At 38.8% G+C, this 17221-nt stretch overlaps 1 protein-coding gene and 1 long non-coding RNA gene across 3 annotated transcripts in view; one reads left to right on the top strand and one right to left on the bottom strand.

Moving 5' to 3' along the window:
• LOC125936990 (uncharacterized) overlaps nt 1-17221 on the bottom strand; it is a 150004-nt gene that overhangs the window by 5372 nt on the left and 127411 nt on the right. The gene's annotated exons all lie outside the window — the stretch shown is intronic.
• FSHR (follicle stimulating hormone receptor) overlaps nt 1-17221 on the top strand; it is a 175748-nt gene that overhangs the window by 131555 nt on the left and 26972 nt on the right. For both annotated transcript variants that reach the window (XM_049651461.1, XM_049651460.1), the window contains 2 exons: nt 12496-12567; nt 13952-14029. In XM_049651461.1, coding sequence (XP_049507418.1) covers nt 12496-12567; nt 13952-14029 — 150 coding nt within the window. The remainder of the gene's footprint in view (nt 1-12495; nt 12568-13951; nt 14030-17221) is intronic.

Here is a 17221-nt window from a genome sequence, read left to right as displayed (position 1 = left end):
ACCAATTTATCCCACTTTCTGGCACACCACAGCAGGTAAGGTATAGAGCATGGATGAAGCCAAAATGATGTACTCGTGTTCTGAGCACAACACTAACACCGTATTAATGTTTGCCATTTGGAACTTGTGATCATCTACTCAGACTAAGTCAAAGTGTACCTAAGAAATAGCTTTCTAAATAATTAATGCTAGAATTGAGTTGTGAGGAAGGGTGTGCAAACTGTTTAAAATATTAACTCTTTTGCGACTCCCCTATGTATTTTAAAAGTAACTGCTTATCACAAATTGGTAGTATGATTAAAGTTATTCTTACATTGGCATCCCAGAAGGTCCCAAAAGGTTGCCACTTGGCAATGCTCTGTTGGCAGTGAAACTAACCTAGAGAGATCTTTATGTTTTAAAAATCCTTATGTAGCCAATGTGCTATAATGTAAAGAACATCACAGGAAAGGCCCAGGGGCCAGAGTTCCTGAGTTCAGATGCCGGTTTTTTTTTGCACTTTCTAGCAGACAAGTCGAGGAAACTGAGGCTTCCAGGTGTCAGTTATCTATAAAATGGAGCTTTTAATAGTATCTTTCTCCTGGAGTGTGGGCAGGACTAAAGGACTTCAATACAGTAAGGCCTTTACAATGCTGCCTAACACTTGTTAAGGTAATTGCTAAGTTTAAGTTTTAACTATGATTCTTTCTAGTCTGAGTCTAGAAATTTTATTTTTTTTTTTTTTTTTTTTTTTTTTTTTTTTTTTTTACTATCTGTGAGCACTGCCTCCCTTATCTGTAAGACAAGAATCATATTCATGCTCATCTCAGAAACTTACTGTAAGGTCAAACAAGATCATACAAAAAGCTTTGTCAATCATATGTGTTACACAAATGTAAGTCAAGGTTCTTTTCCAGTCCTTCCTTTGTAAAATAGAAGACTGGGTCAGAATTGTGACCTGTGTAACCAGCCCTTAGGACTTCAGTTACTTCCCAAATAGCAATCGTCTGGTCTATTGCCACTTTAGCTAGCCTCTAGTTTGGTCCAAGTCAAACACTGGTCACTATATCCCCCAAGCAGGAGGAGAGTGCTATGAAATCTGCCGCATGGTCTTTTTCAGGTCCGTTTCTCAACCTAAGTGAAGCAGCAGGCAGTGCCCACACTTCTTCATGGTGGGGGGATGGGAAGGGCATATTCACAATTGTCCACAGAAATCCCTCTCCCAGCATCTCTAAACTGTTTTCCTGCCTAATTTGCAGGAGAGGTTAAGAACTATGTAACTAGAACATAGCATCGTTCATCCCTCGGTGTCTCAGGCAAAACCAATTTAAATATCCTATTACACTGAGATGTGCCTTAGCTAAGGATACAAAGGTATCCTACAGCATGCTCCAAATTCAAAGCACAAATAACATCAACAGTGAGGGCTGCACATTAGCTCATCACATACGTTAATTTTTTACATTCAGGCCCTTTTTCCTAATATTTACTTTCAGTTTAGTTCCCTTGATTCAGTTTGCCATTAGAGAACATGTTTTTTTTTTCTACCCAGACATGATATATGTAGAGGTTAATTGTTGGGCTGAAAGCAAGAATCTTATCATGTACCTAACATATTCTATAGGTTTGCAGTGGCATTATTCAGGGTATCTTACCTTACCTCTCAAAGTGGTAATCTAAAGAAGACTACCCTAAAAGGCCTGAAGATGAGAGTAGAAATTGAGCCAAAGTTCACTTGACACAGTGCACCCTCTCACCAAGGTGGTTCTGATTTTCTATACTATCAACTTTCTGATATCGTGGGAGAGGAATGGAGGGTGCTAATAGAATACTCTGCCTAACAGACAGCTTGCCAACCATGTCCTACAGAGTAACAGCATTTCCCAAGAATTAGTATAAATATTTTAGCTTCTGTCAGGGTTTCCAAGGTTCAACGAGAAAACACCAAACTCAGGAGATAACTCTACAATGAAGGAGTCATCCAAGATGAACGTGTTTGGGGAAAGCCAGCACATTATTTCCTTCTCTTGGACATTTATAATGAGTAATATGGTAAAGGCTCTCTGAGAATCCTTCAGGAAAGACACTGCTTACCCCTTATTAATCCAGCATTTCCCAAACTTCTTTGACCATTAGACCCTATCCTTTGTACAGGAATCATTTATATTTTCTGGAAATAGTTTGTCTAGAGAAATGCTCAAGGTTTCTAAATTGAAAGGCATCTTAGAGGTCACAGAGTTCAACTCCCTCCTCCAATTCTACACCTAATTCTAATGTGTAGGTCCCCCCCTCACTACAACATATCCAAGAAATTCTCAGACACCAGCCAGGTATCCTACAATTCAATTCTGATACCATCTACCTGGAGATAGCATCAGATCCCACAGATTAAGGGCTCAATCCTACAGGATTGTCCCCATTTCAGATGTCAATTGTAAGTCCAGGTTGACACTTGTGCTTCTGACCCACCAGCTATAGATTGGCAGTTTCAATGATCCCTCCTTGGGTTCAGCTAACTTGCTAGGGTGGCTTATAGAACCTCAGCAAAACATTTTCTTACTAGATTACCAGCTTATTATAAAGGGATATAACTCAGAAACAGCCATATAGAAGAGATGAATAGGGAAAGATGTGGGTAAAAGGTTCAGAGCTCCCATGCCCACCACTCTCCCCACATCTCCACATGTTCACCAACCCAAAAGTTCTGGACCAGGAAGGGAAACATAGATGAAATATTTATTACAAGTTAAAATATCACACTCCTCATGAAGAAACCCTTCCAGTCATTTAGTTGAACATATTTCCAGAGGTAAAGAATCAAGTGCTTAGCTATATAATCCATTCATTCCTCTGTGGGCATCTTTCATAATGAATGAGAATCAATCATTATGCTAAGCCAGGTAATGGTAATAGCACAAACTATATAGAGTCAGAAAGATGTGGATTCAACCTCTAGCTCTGCTCTCCTTATGTGTGGCTTTGTGAAAGTTACTGGACCTCTATCAGCTGAGCCTCCTCCACCACTCTGAGGATGGTAATGATACTTGTCTCCTAAGGTACAGAACAGGAATAAATAAAATAATCAATGTTAAGTGCTTGGTGTGATGCCTGGTGCATAGGAAATGTTCAATAAATGTTAACCATTATTATTATTAATCCTATACCTACTTTCTAGAGAAAGACAGCACAAATCTATTACCATTTCCACCTGGCAGCCCTTCAGAATTACAGGCTTCTCCTTCCAAGCAAAATGTCCTATGTATTGGACAGTATGGTCTTGATTCCTCCTCCCATCAGCAAACAAACAAAAATGTATGAGTATACTTCCCAAATAACTTTATAAAATGGATATACATACAATTACAGTATTATTTTATACATTACAAAATATACACAAAAATATTTTAAAGCATGAAACAATGCTGAATAAATAATATGCTTTTACATTTACATCTTGTCTCACTAGATAACATTTTATGTGGCACAAAAAGCCTATTTTTCTCTCATTAATTATAATAAAAATATTTTAGAGAAAACAATGTCATAGGATGTGCCTCATTATTTTTTAATCCTTAGTTTAACACTGGAAAAGCAACCCACAGGTCCTATCATCCCATATTTCAATGGCTGTCAAAGCTGAAGACAAAATATCATCACAATAAGTAAATCCAACAGAAGACAAGCCTATAGCTACACTCCCTGAGTCATCATACTCAGTGGTTCTATCCTATACTTTTATGTAAATGTGTTGATGAAATTCAGCTAGTAAGTTTTCTTCCCTAATTTCAATCCAATGTTCTTACAAACTACTTGGAAGATACTGCATTTTTGTATTTCCAGTGAATGTGTTCAAAACACAATGAAAAAACTCTAACCAGTTAGAAAGTTGTATTTCCTTACTTTTTAAAATGTGTAATACTAGAGTTTTCACTAATGATGACATGCATCACTTTCAGCAATAAATTAACTATTTCCATTTTTTCCAAGTGGTCTCTACATAGCATAGATTTCTTACAAATGCATTGCATCACCCTTCCCTTAAGAAGACAAACCAAATGTGCCTAATTTAAAAATGTCTGCTCTGTAGCACTATTTCTGAGATTATTTGTTATCACAGAAAGTATCAACCAATTTGGATCACTTATATTTTTGTTATAAATGTCTAAGTCTTCAATTTTGTCACTCTTCACAGTAATTTTCCACAAGATGACCAACAAACCTCTAGGTGATAATCAGGACCCAGAAACTACACAGAATCAGACAGGCAAGAAGGTTGATTCAGGCAGGTTTATCAGCAATTGCTAAAGGAAATCAGAGAGAGGAAGTGGCAAGAATCTGGGAAATATAGCTATGGCTTCCAAGTATTGCAACAGAGTAAGGAGCCTTGGGCAGCAACTAATAGACCAGCCCACTCTGGCACCATGGCAGCCCCACTGGGACAACATTGACCTGGATGTGGAAATGGCATCTTAGTACCCAAGAGAACTGGAAAAAGGCAAAACATGGTCCCCGTCCTAGGAGAACCTGGAAATCATGTAGGGTCTCGGGGCAACTGAAATACAAGGTTGCAGTAGGACCAATAAGAGTGCCTGAACATGGATGGTGTTAAGGTTTCCTGTAAGGTACATTTTATTTTCTTGGGTACAAGATGAAGGATCTGAGACCTAGACACTTCATCTAACTCTCTTTTTTTTTTTAATTTTTTTTTAACGTTTATTTATTTTTGAGACAGAGACAGAGCATGAACGGGGGAGGGTCAGAGAGAGAGGGAGACACAGAATCTGAAACAGGCTCCAGGCTCTGAGCAGTCAGCACAGAGCCCGACACGGGGCTCGAACCCACAAGCTGTGAGATCATGACCTGAGCCGAAGTCGGACGCTCAACCGACTGAGCCACCCAGGCGCCCCCATCTAACTCTCTTAAGGCCACACATCTTAAGAAGTGGTACAGGCAGAACTTGAACCCAGATCCTCTAGCCTCAGAGTTGACTAGTTTCAAAGCTTTGCTCTGTGCCCTAAGAATAGGACCAGAGCCTGATTAGTAAGCTAGGGTATTAGGTCAAAACAGAATATGCAGCCACTTTAACAGGGCTGAGCTCTTTAAAATGCTTCCCTTGGGTTCATTAAACTCTCCCCAACCACTATGCTCTTACCCACTCCTGATTGCTAAGGAGTCTGTTTTCTATGGGGGCTGAGGTGAGTTTAAGCTAAATAGGAGTTAAATGGTCCCAGTTTTGAAGTTATGAGGCTGGGGAGGCAGGAAACCAGGCTCTCCACTGTCTCATGTAGTTCCTTACACAAAGTCATTGTACAGAAAGAAACTGAGGCTCTGAAAAGGCAAGTGAAGTACTCAGTATCATCCAACTAGTAAGAGGATAGGCACTCAAATCCAGGGTCTTTAATCTTAAGTACAAGGCCCTTTTCATTATACCAGAGCTTCTTACACACTGCCATCTAACTCCAAGATTGTGGGATTCTACACCTAACCAATCTTTATTTAGTGATTCAGAAAGTACATGTTAGCTTCTTTTATAGTGGTGTATGTAAAGACGCAAATTCCCAATCGCTAAGGATCTGCAGTTAATAGAAATCTCAGTATCAGTGAGCCCAAGGTAACAAGTCTTTTCATGTATTAAATTAAGTGCAGTCTGTTCTCCTTCTTATCCATCATTGGGTAAGTATCTTCTCCCAGAGTGGTCAGAAGGAAAAAGTTCATTTTATCTAGGAGACTAAAGAATTAAAAATGTAAAAAGCAAAAAAAAAAAAAAAAAAAAAAAAAAAAGACTCAAATTAGGTGTGAACAAATTCCTTATCACTGGAAACCAATTAGGAGGTAGGAAAAGGAGTTCAGCATTAGCTTCTAGGAAATGTGCTTTGGCAAAAATTATAGACCCCTAACCTGGACATACAATCAACAACATACCATTCCTAAATCAAAATCAAATTTGCCTGAAGTATTTCAATGAGCCATCCAGTCTCTGGCATGAACTCTGTTTTGGCCTCAGTTCACAATTACAAGAGCTGATTCACACAGTCTCAGAATTGACCATTCCCTTCCATGGTGGATTTGGGGTGGAATAGAGATGAAGAATTACATTCTTTGTTAGCATGTGTGATGAAGCGGATCTTTCCTTCCTGACTTTTCTCCATTCGTTGGGTTATGCAGTTGGGTCTCAACCAGCAACTGGTTTGTCCTGGCCACCACTATTAAGTTCCAGTGTTATGGGATTGTGGAAACATGGGCCACCTCTGCTTAGAGAGTCCTTAAGTCTTATATCCTCTTTCAGCATCCAAAAGTGACTTCCAATCACTTACCCATCAAGTCTACACTTCCCTACCTAGTTGTAAAGGTTCTTGAGATGCTTCCTCCTCCTTCCCTTTCAGTTCCATCTTCCTCTGTTCCGTCCCACCTTCCTGTGGTCTATCCACATGCGTTCACTTCTCTTATTCAGGCCAATAAGCTCTATACTCAGAAATCTGGGTTTTTTTTCTTTCCTATAAGAAGTCCTCCATGACTGTTCCAACCCAAATTGCTCTCCCCTTCTCCGAACTCTTAATACACTCAATAAATAATACACAGTTTAGCACTAGACCTGTCTGAGTATTTCATCTGTACTAACCTGAACTGCTCAATTCAGCTGCAAGCTTTCTGGAACCAAGAGATGGTCTTTGGTGTCCACTCTTGGATGGAATGGAATGGAGGTTGTATGGAAGGAAGGCATATTTTCCAATGCAATAAAACTAAGAAAACACACAATTTAAGAGTTAAAAACTCACCAGCACTCCTGGAGATTAATAAAAGCATAATTGATGTTTTCACCAATGAGCCTCAGAGCTGTGGGGTCACCTGTTCATAAAAGGCAAGTATAACACTTGCTTTGGCAGTACGTGTACTAAAAGGCAAGTATATTCTTACATGGCAGCACATAGTGGGAATGGTTTCCAGCAATAGAAGGACCTCATTAAGTTCACCCCAATGAAAGCAGTGCTCATTTTCATTACCTCAAGATGAGGGACAGTCAGGCATGAAAGGTGTTAACACCAGCTCAGAATGTGAAACTGGCTGTTGAGAAAGGAGAACTGTAAGCTTTTCTTTAGAAGATCTTTTTGCAGGACTTAAATTTGCTGACATTTTACCCTCAGGCCTTTACCTGTTTTTGAAGATAAACCACAGTTGAGTGAATCAAAATAATTTTGCAGCAAGCAGTCATCTGACCAAAGCAAACCCATTGAGACAGAGCTTGTAGGTGATTACCCACTTCCAGCCTCCATCAGACATGAATTTATTGATCAAAGGAGAAAAATGAATTGAAAACTAAGTGTTCATCCGAACTCCATTTCCTGAGTTATCTTGGGGTTATGGAGAGTCTTAGCTATAGAGTTATCACCAATAATCCATCTCACTAGATGGTCACTAGATCTTCTTAAGTGTCTTAAAATTAGCACTACTGGAATAATTTTAGCCATTTTGCTGTGTGTTTTCTATAAGAGCCAAAGATTTCCACATGCATCTATAGACATTTACAGATATCCCTGAAGTATTGTGGCTTCAGAAGCTCATGCTATTGATAGCAAATAATGTACCATTCTCTTTTACAAGCATAAATTCTTCCCTCCTTCAATTTTGTACAAGTAATACTAATTCATTAAGAGACAGAGTGAGGTTGCTATCAATATAATGTCAAATCCATTAGGTGTAATGAACACAGGTAGTGAATGATTCCTTTTAGTGCTCATCTTTTGACAGCACATAGCACATTGCCTGGCCTGATAAACATCAAGCACATTATATGTGCCAACCACTGTGCCAACACTGTTTTTGTTTTTCAGGAAAAACATGATTTCTGTGCTCAGGTCATTCACAATCTGGTTGAAGAGATGGATATTGAATAAATCAAATATATAGTTTAGAATTTTGAAGGGTGTGAAAAAGAAAAAGTTCTATACAAGACATGATTATACCAGGAATAAATCAGGGGCCTTAATTTAAATCAGCAATCAGAGAGCTCTTCACCAAGAAAATGACATTTGTAACTGAGCCCTGAGGGATAAGTTGAGGTGGGCCAAGGAAGGAGCAGGTGGTCAGCCTTCCATATAGAGCATGGGCAAATGCCTGGGAACAGGGAATAATTTAGTGTATCCAAGGAACTGGGTGAAAGCTACTGGTGCTGAAGTGTATTGGAAAGATGGCACGAGATAAGGTCCAAGAGTAGGCAGTAAGAAGTATAAAGTCTATAATGGAAAAGAACGAAAGAAAAGCAGAGGATGATAGCCATCTAATTTACATTTTTTAAAAGAATTCTCTGGATGCTGTATGGAGAATGGGTTCAAAAAAGACAAGATTACATATATGGGAGATCTATGGCAGAGACCTAGAGGAAAGAAAATGGTGGCTTGTTCTAGAATGGTATCAGTAGTGTTGGAAGTAATTGTATGGAATCAAGAAATCTCTTGGAAATGAAATCTAAGAGGACTTTGAGATGTATTGATGTTGGGCAGAGAAGAAGCCAAGTTTAACGTAAGGAAGTATTGAGAACAGTTTGGTGGAGGTGATGAGGGAAAAAAATTAGTTTTCTATGCCAATGAGACATTCTGAAGAATACATAAAGTAAACTTTAATTAGAGACAGACTATAGCAATCAGAAGTCAAGTATGAATCTGAGTTGTCACCATATTGATAGTACTTAAAGCCATGGTAAATGAGATATTCCCAGCAAGATGATAGAGAAAAAAGGAAAAGTCTCAGAATAAAGCTGGAGGAGGGGATGTCAAAACTAAAATAAAATGAATTAACAGGAAGAACAACAGATGAGTGCAAAATGACAAAGGCTAACAGGAAAGGAATATTGGCAAAGAGTACTGAATTCTCCTGAAAAAGGTTTTTAAAAATGAGAATTTAAATTGCTCATTAGATTTATTAGTTATGGATTGGTGCGTTTGATGAATGACAAAGTAATTTTGGTGGAGAGATGCATCATGAAAAATCTTGGAGCAGGTGGAAAAGGAACGGCATACAAGAAAATAAAGACAACAGATGCAGACAACTCTTTCTAGAAACTTTACAGTAGAAGAAGGAAGAGAAACAGGGCTAGGGTGCAAGGAGAGACAGATTTGGAGTAAAAGGAAATAGCAACCATCAGGGAATCTATGTAAATGTGAGATTCAGTGTAAGCTGGTATTTGTCTTAGCCTAGGTTCTCTAAAACACATCTGAGGAAGAACTTATATGCAAGTAATTTATTTTTATACCTAAACCCAAGGAAAGAGATTGGATGACTAAGGAGAAGAAAATAAAGAAGGAAAGCCAACTTAGGAATGTATTATCAGCTCATCACCACCAGAAAATTGGGATTCATTCATGTTAGAGTCCCTCCTAAGTGTCATTTAGAATATATTCAGAATTCTTTACCCACATAATGGAAGACAGGAGTTCAACACTAGTCAAAAGTTGCCCTATGGGGTACCAACTCCCTTGCACTTCCCAATTTGCACACGTCTCTGAATGGTAGAACAGATCCCTTTAGGTGTCCCACTCAGAGGTGGCAAAGAAGCCCAGGGCAGAAAATGAGACAATCAGTATAGCTGCAACCAATATCTGTCAAGTTAAGTCTGTGTGTAGTTAGTTGCTATGGTAACAGCTAGAGTAAAAGATGGACCGAGAGAATGAAGCAGAGTATAGAGGTGTCTGATAGAATGTCTACCTTGATATTCACACACTCCACATCCTTTCCAGTCTCAAGAGATGAAATGGGTTGTGTCTAGTTCATGACAGAGTTGGCCCATAGGTTCTACCAATTCTTGGCCTGCAGTCTTCCCTGCCTCGGTTTCAGATTAATTACTCCAGGTAGCAATGATGGCAGACAAGTTAAGTGAGTAAGGATTTTTATACATTCCCAGTGACAGATTCAAGAAATGTTTTAGAAACATCAACCAATTAACTCAATATTTTATGAGCACATACTACATTCCAAATCTGCACATAGTTGTATAGATTGTCAGAGGATATTAAATATGGTCCTTACTTTGATATCTCATTAAGGGCATACGTCATAGATACATGAGAAGAGATCTAAAAATGGTAGATGGCTGGATATGATTAAATTAAAATGTGGAATAGGGCTGTGTCAAGCTAGTAGATACTTACTTCTGGCAATGTTTCTGTTATAATGAGTAGACTCTCAGATTGTGGAAAGCAACTATGAAAGCCATTTGTTTTTGTAGAAACATCAAGCTCTCAATGTTGGCAGAAACTCTCTCCAGGTGGTCAAACTAGAGGTGATTTTTACTTTCTTTAAATGTTACCATATTTTCCATAATTCCCACACTCAACATTTATTACTTTTATATTCTAAGAATTTTTTTAACATAACCAAAGGATGTGGGACAACTAGAACTCTCATACACTGCTGATGGCAACACATAATGGTAGTCACTTTGGAAAACAGTTCAGCAGATTCTAATAAAGTTAAACATATACTTACCATGCAACTCAGCAATTCTACTCCTAGGTATTTATCCAAGATAAAGAAAAATGTTCTTTCTCTCGCTCTCTTTCACATGAAATACGTACATGCCTACACACAAACACCACCACCACCACCAATGTTTAAAGCAGCTTTTTAATTATCACAAAAACTGGAAACAATCTGTATGTCCTTCAACTTATAAATGGATAAACTGTGATACACCCTTACAATGGAATACTACTCAGCAATAAAAAACAATGAACTATTGATAAATACAACATGATGGAAGAATATCAAATGCATTATACTGGATGAAAGAAGCCAGATTCAAAAAGTTGCGTAATATGTAATTGCACTCATATAACATTTTGGAAGAGGCAAAATCATAGGAACAGAAACTGATCAAAACAAAGGAGTACCAATCAAGGGCTGTTGAAGTAATCATCAGAACTGACCAAGATGGAGCCTCCATGAATCAATAAGAATGAAGAGGGAACAAAACATCTGAGAACCATTAGAGAACCCATAGCAGAATTCACTGACTCTCCGAGTTTAGAAGCAAAGAACAAGATACCAAAGTCTACTCTAGCATCATAAACCCAAAAGGACACATGATCCTTCACGATGACTGTACCAGTGAAGATTCTTTACATTGCAAATGACCAAGACCAACTCTGGTTGGTCAGCCAAACATAGAAAAGAAAAATGGTAGTGAGGAGGTATTAGAAGGATTCAGAGTAACTCACAAGAAAGAAGGAAAGCTGAACAAGAAGGTGTCAAACAACTCTCATGTGTCACTTCAAAACGTTTACCACTGCTGTGGCAGCCATTCCACTCACATTCAACCAGCTTAATGAAGGTGCAAATGGACTGCACCGAGCTTTGGTAGTGAGGAGGTATTAGAAGGATTCAGAGTAACTCACAAGAAAGAAGGAAATGCTGAACAAGAAGGTGTCAAACAACTCTCATGTGTCGCTTCAAAACGTTTACCACTGCTGTGGCAGCCATTCCACTCACATTCAACCAGCTTAATGAAGGTGCAAATGGACTGCACCTAGCTTAGCCTTGTATACCTCTCATTTCCTGTCCTAGGTCTTCTGTCCTGGCAGGAACCCACTAGACACTAGGGCATGCAAGTCAGAGGTGGGGAGTTAACACCATGGAGACACATCTGACCAAAAGGAAATAATAGTCCATAAATAAATGCTTACCTTTCTCCCCAGTTCAGAGCAACAGCTCTCAGATCCATTTTGAAAATCTCCTAAATCAAGTCCTTGGCATAAAGGACCAGTAACCAGTAGCGGTGGCCAACTCAACAACTTATCTTTGTATTGATTATCTTTCTTCCCTGTTTCATTACTGCTGCCACAAACTCTTTGAGCTCATTATCAAATATACTATCTATAGCCCAGGATTCTCAAGCCTTGCTTCCTGGGGAACCCAGGCTAACACAAGCAGGCCTTGGGAAGGATCCATTATAGTTCTGGATATTTCAGCTACAGAAATTTATGGTTTATCTCTTAAGGGTGATGGCACCAGCGGACTCAGCTCTCATCAACTTCCAAACACTTCCCAGGAGACAGTCTGATTGACGCAGTTTAGGTTACATGCATACTCCATCAAAGGGCACAGAACCTCATGTTCTAATCTCAACAGAATTATTTGTACTGGGGTCAGCTCTCCAAAGAATATGTGAAGGTGGGAAACAAAGGATGATTTAGGAACATTTTGTTATCTAGTTACAAGTTGCTTTTTGATCATGTTATCTTAAAAAAAAAAAAAAAAAAAAAAAGAGCATTGTGCATGTGGCATACCAGCCCCTTTCTGCCTTAAGTATAAGTTTATTTTCTCCAAGGAATCGATACCTTGCTAGACCTTGGTCACAGCCTTAACATAGAAAAGGTAAGCATGAGTCAAGAATATTATGGGATTTTCTGGTAGGTTTTTCTGATAGCTCAAAATCGTTATTTTGAATTTGGAAAGCTCATACCTTAGCAATTGTTAAGATAGCCATGTTCACTTTTTTCTCACTCTTATTTTGTCTCTCTCTAGGTTAATATCCAACACAGGTATTAAGCACTTGCCAGCTGTTCACAAGATTCAATCTCTCCAAAAGGTTCTACTGTAAGTTTTTCCTTGAGTATTTACCTAATCAATAGATGCTTGCCCAACAGCCACTGGGCCTGTAATATGTATTGTTTAGCCTACATCCTCCAAATATGTCACTCTGGGTAAGCAGAGGTAGTAAGGCCAAGAGCAAGCAACCTTGGTTTTACCTGAAAGCCAGCTAAGCTCAGTGTGGAGACAGCAGGCTCCTCAATAAGACTGTTATCAACACAACCAGTTTGTAGCAAATCAAGTAGTCTCTTCTTTCTTCACTATTTGTTGATTTACATGCCCTTCCCACTACAACTACCCCAGCACCCCAGTCTTCTCCCACCCTCATCTCTTCCTTCCAGAAGTCTACTATACTAGGCATAAAGAACCCACTTGACAAACAAATTCACACTGTCAGCAAGATAAGCTATTTGCCTTTTCCCAAGATATCTGAATTTTTTTTAATTTTTTTTAACCTTTATTTATTTTTGAGACAGAGAGAGACAGAGCATGAAAGGGGGAGGGTCAGAGAGTGTGAGGCCCAAAATCTGAAACAGGCTCCAGGCTCTGAGCTGTCAGCACAGAGCCTGACGTGGGGCTCGAACTCACGGACTGTGAGATCACGCCCTGAGCCGAAGTCAAACACTCAACCGACTGAGCCACCCAGGTGCCCCAAGACATCTGAATTTTTAAAGAAGAGGGGGAAAAAAGTGTGTAGTGCCAAGTTTATTTCCAATAGTGAAATTGTAAGAATCTGGAAATGGTAGGGAAGTGGTATAAGGAGCTAAGGACAAAGGGGAAAAGGGAGAGAAAAAGAAAATCTTAACATTTCTCAATTGTTCTAAGCAGTTTACCACTTCTGTATACAGTTTATTTGTTAAATCTGACCCAACAGTCAAGCTTGATGAGAAGATGAGGGACACAAACCAAAAAATAAGACTTTCCCCACCCCTTCATTCAGGAAGGGAAAAATCAATGCTACAATTTTTCCTGTGACCCAGGTAGAAAAGGAGGTCAACTGGCTGTGAGAGGGGGATTGAGACAGGAGGAAGATGAAGTCCCAACTATAGGGAATGGAGAAGTTTGGTTTGGAGGTGAAAGGTAGCTTTGGCATACTGAGCAGTCAAGGATAATAAAGGAGACTCCTAGAACTTTAACACAGTGAAATTAGCTAAGGAAATGTTCAGAGACAAGAGACTGCATGTCTGCAATTTCACTTTTAAGAACGGATATACTGAAGATAAATTAGAGGTCATTTATTTCCCTAACTTTGAACTCATCATCTTTCCAAACAGTAACTGTTCAAACATTGCCTCAACTAAAGACCACATCATGCCAAGGAAATTAAATGCTGGAAGGTTACTTGAGTGGAGCTGGCATAAATACCTAATGTACCTGTTCTTTCTTCTAGAGACATTCAAGATAATATAAACATCCACACAGTCGAAAGAAATTCTTTCATGGGGCTGAGTTTTGAAAGTATGATTTTGTAAGTAAAGAAAAAAACTCCAGTGGAGTAATATTTGGTTTTTCATTTAATCATCTTTTTCTTAACAGGATGCTCCTTTTGTGTTTAGGTAACTTTGGCATTTCACCATTTAAATTTCTGTCTGGTTCAGTATTTTTCTCTCATTTCCATCTTTGCATTTCAGAATCACAACATGGAGTCATGTTAATAATTTATGATTCTGTGGTGCGATTCAAGTATTTAAAATTGCTCTGTGAGTGATGGTCTCCTGTGATGCAACATCTGTTCTGAAGGACAGAAGAACTCATGCATCAATAAAGCTAGTTATTGCCTGGCAAGGCTTTTGTTGCCCAGAGAAAAAGATCAAGAAGGAGGCTGAATTCAAAAGATATTCTCTCATAACCATGCCAAGCAGCTCCTATTCAACCCCATGCTGGGCATAAGATGACTTCTCATTTTCTTGGAACAATCAGGTTTTTTTTAATGAGCCTGAGTTACTCCCTCTGACTTTTGGGAATGTTTTTAAATGCACTCTGTGCCATTGATGGACTACTTTGGAATCTCCTGTATTAGGAGCCAGTGTGACAGTTTACCCACTCCCCAAAATGGCCAAGAAATAGAGTGCTAGAGTCTGCCCAAGAGTTTGTGGGACCCATGAAAGTTAGGTTAACAGAATGGCATTTGGGAAACTGGTAATTGCCATTACATCTGTAAAGAAAGCATTTTATCCTTCCATTTCACAAATTGTCGCACTTTTAAAAAATATAGTAATGTGTGTGTCTGTTTGTCTTCAAAATATTTCATTATGTACAAAAGGTATGTTCCAGCCAAGAAAGAATTTTAGTCATTTTCAAAGCAGCAACATGATTCAGTGACTACTCAGCAATACAAAAAAGGAAAGGGGGAAGAAACAGAGATGAGGAAATATTGAAGATTAAAGCTAAGCACAGCATTTGATGTAAATTAATTACAAAGAACAACAGAAAGGTTTCAAAGAGACTAGTGGAGGAATTGCAAGTGTGAAGGAAAAAATAAAATCAAAGGCATGTATTCAGAGCATATGTTATTACAACAAAAATTTTTAGTGAGTCCTACCTAAGCCTTGCTTTTAATACACTGATGATATTCAGAATTTATGTACACATGTATTGGAATCAGTTGATGGGGTGTGGGAAATATGAGTGAAGGAGAAAGCAAAATAAATGAATTAAAATATAAACAGAACTAAAAGTGTGCAAAATAAAAGCAACTATTCTAAGACTGAAGAAGGATTAATTTATTCTGACTGGCGTGTGATGTGAGGGTTGAAGGAACAGTTTAATGAGGGAAAGGTGGCTGAGAAAGGAAGTTGTGTCTAAGATAGGCTTTAACGATAAGTGGGATGTAGCCAGGCAAAGAGCAAACAGAAGAAACAGAATCATCAAGGATATGAAGATTAAAAAAAAAAAAAAAAAGAATACGGGAGATAGAAGGAAAAGGGGAAAATAGCAAGTACCTTAGTAACATCAGCCTGGCGGGTTAGAGCACAAACAACAGTGAATGGACTGCCGTCCTACATATGGAAGGAGCCTAGTGATAAAGGTCATCAGTTGTCCCTGGATATCTGTGCTTCTTTAAAACTTGCCTTAACACAGGTGTCATTTTTAAATCTAGTGATTCAAAGTCACTTAATGTTATCATGTGGCAAATCTATTAACAGAATATTTTATAAAAATGTATCATTAAGTGGGAGTGTGCTGATATTTCCACTGTTTTCTCCTTTGGCAAGGCATTATTTTTGTCCAGAACACAAGACAGAAGAGCATACTCTCCCAAAGAGAGCTTTCTTGAGAGTCAATACTTCTCAGACATATCTCTAAAGGATAAATTCATTTTTGTGAGAACAAAATCTTTTCTTGACCTCAGATGGTCCTTACCCATAGATAATAGAATCAGAAAATTCATACTCAACACAGCTTAACACTCCAGTTTTTCTTAATTTGGGTGCTACCTCTGGATGCAGGGCCACTTTCTCCCCCTATGAATATTCAGAAAAGGAAGCATGGCAAAATGGCACGGAGGACTGATAACATTTTCTATGCACTGGCATTTTTCAAAATCCTGAGGCCCTGTTCTAAAAATACCTTTATTGTACATATACAACATACATATAAATATTACACACACACATTTTTTTCAAACCCAGTAATGAAGGATTATCAAATACTTGGCTAGTGACTCAGAGGAAAATGAGTGATTAAATGTCCACCATGTTGAGGCCTCTGAGCCCTTTCCCACCCCTACCCTGCAACCAGAGGGTCTGAATGAAAACACCTAGCCGTGGCCAACTAGCAGAATGGCCTCAGATTTGGGGAAAAATTAAATGAGGCTACAGGTCTATCAGCTCCCACACATCCCAGCCATAGAAAAGGCTCACTCCATGTGCATTTCCTCTCTTCCTCAACCGGTTTCTATCTCTCTTGCCTACCCCAGGGAGCTTTAATACGCCAGGTCACCCCCAGCACCTTCACTCTTCAGGCTGAGGGCAATTTCTGCTTCTGGAGCTCCTGAGCCTCTACTAAAGCTACCTATGTGTAAAAATTCGAGAAAACCATGATCCAGTTATTCATTAGTCAATACGGTGCCCAGACTGTCCTTGTCGTCATCATCATCAGGCTTTAAAATGATCATTGTCTCTCTTAAGAGGCTAAGAGTTATACTTCATAAGTGTCAGCTTCTCGTTGTTAGTGGCTGAGTGCTACCACCTCATGTAAATCCCAGGGCAGAGGTTCTGGGCATCACTTGGTTTTTGTGTAAAGATCCATTGTTGACATCAAAAAATTCTACCCCTCTCCCCATATGATGGTATCCATTGATTAAGAAAAGTCCATAAAGACAAAGGTTACTTCAAATACAGTAATTCTTCTAAATTAGCCTCTATGATATGTAATCATAACAACATCTATTTGCAGGAAATATATGTACAGAAAATACTATCTTGTGTTCAGAAACATAGTTGGAGCCCATCTGGATTTACATACCCCTTGTGTTAGATGAAGGGTCAGCCAAACCTGGACCATAAATTAGCACAAGTTTTTAGAAGTGAACATTTTGATTGCAGGGAACATTACCATTGAAAGTAAGTTAAGTAAAATGGTATCCTGTGAAAGAGAAGACAAGAGAAGACAAGACAGGCAAGAGAAGACAGGCAAGAGAAGACAGGCAAGAGAAGAC

This window comes from Panthera uncia (assembly GCF_023721935.1).
Source record: "Panthera uncia isolate 11264 chromosome A3 unlocalized genomic scaffold, Puncia_PCG_1.0 HiC_scaffold_11, whole genome shotgun sequence".
Classification (NCBI taxonomy): Eukaryota; Metazoa; Chordata; class Mammalia; order Carnivora; family Felidae; genus Panthera; species Panthera uncia.
This window is presented reverse-complemented; position numbering and strand designations above follow the sequence as displayed.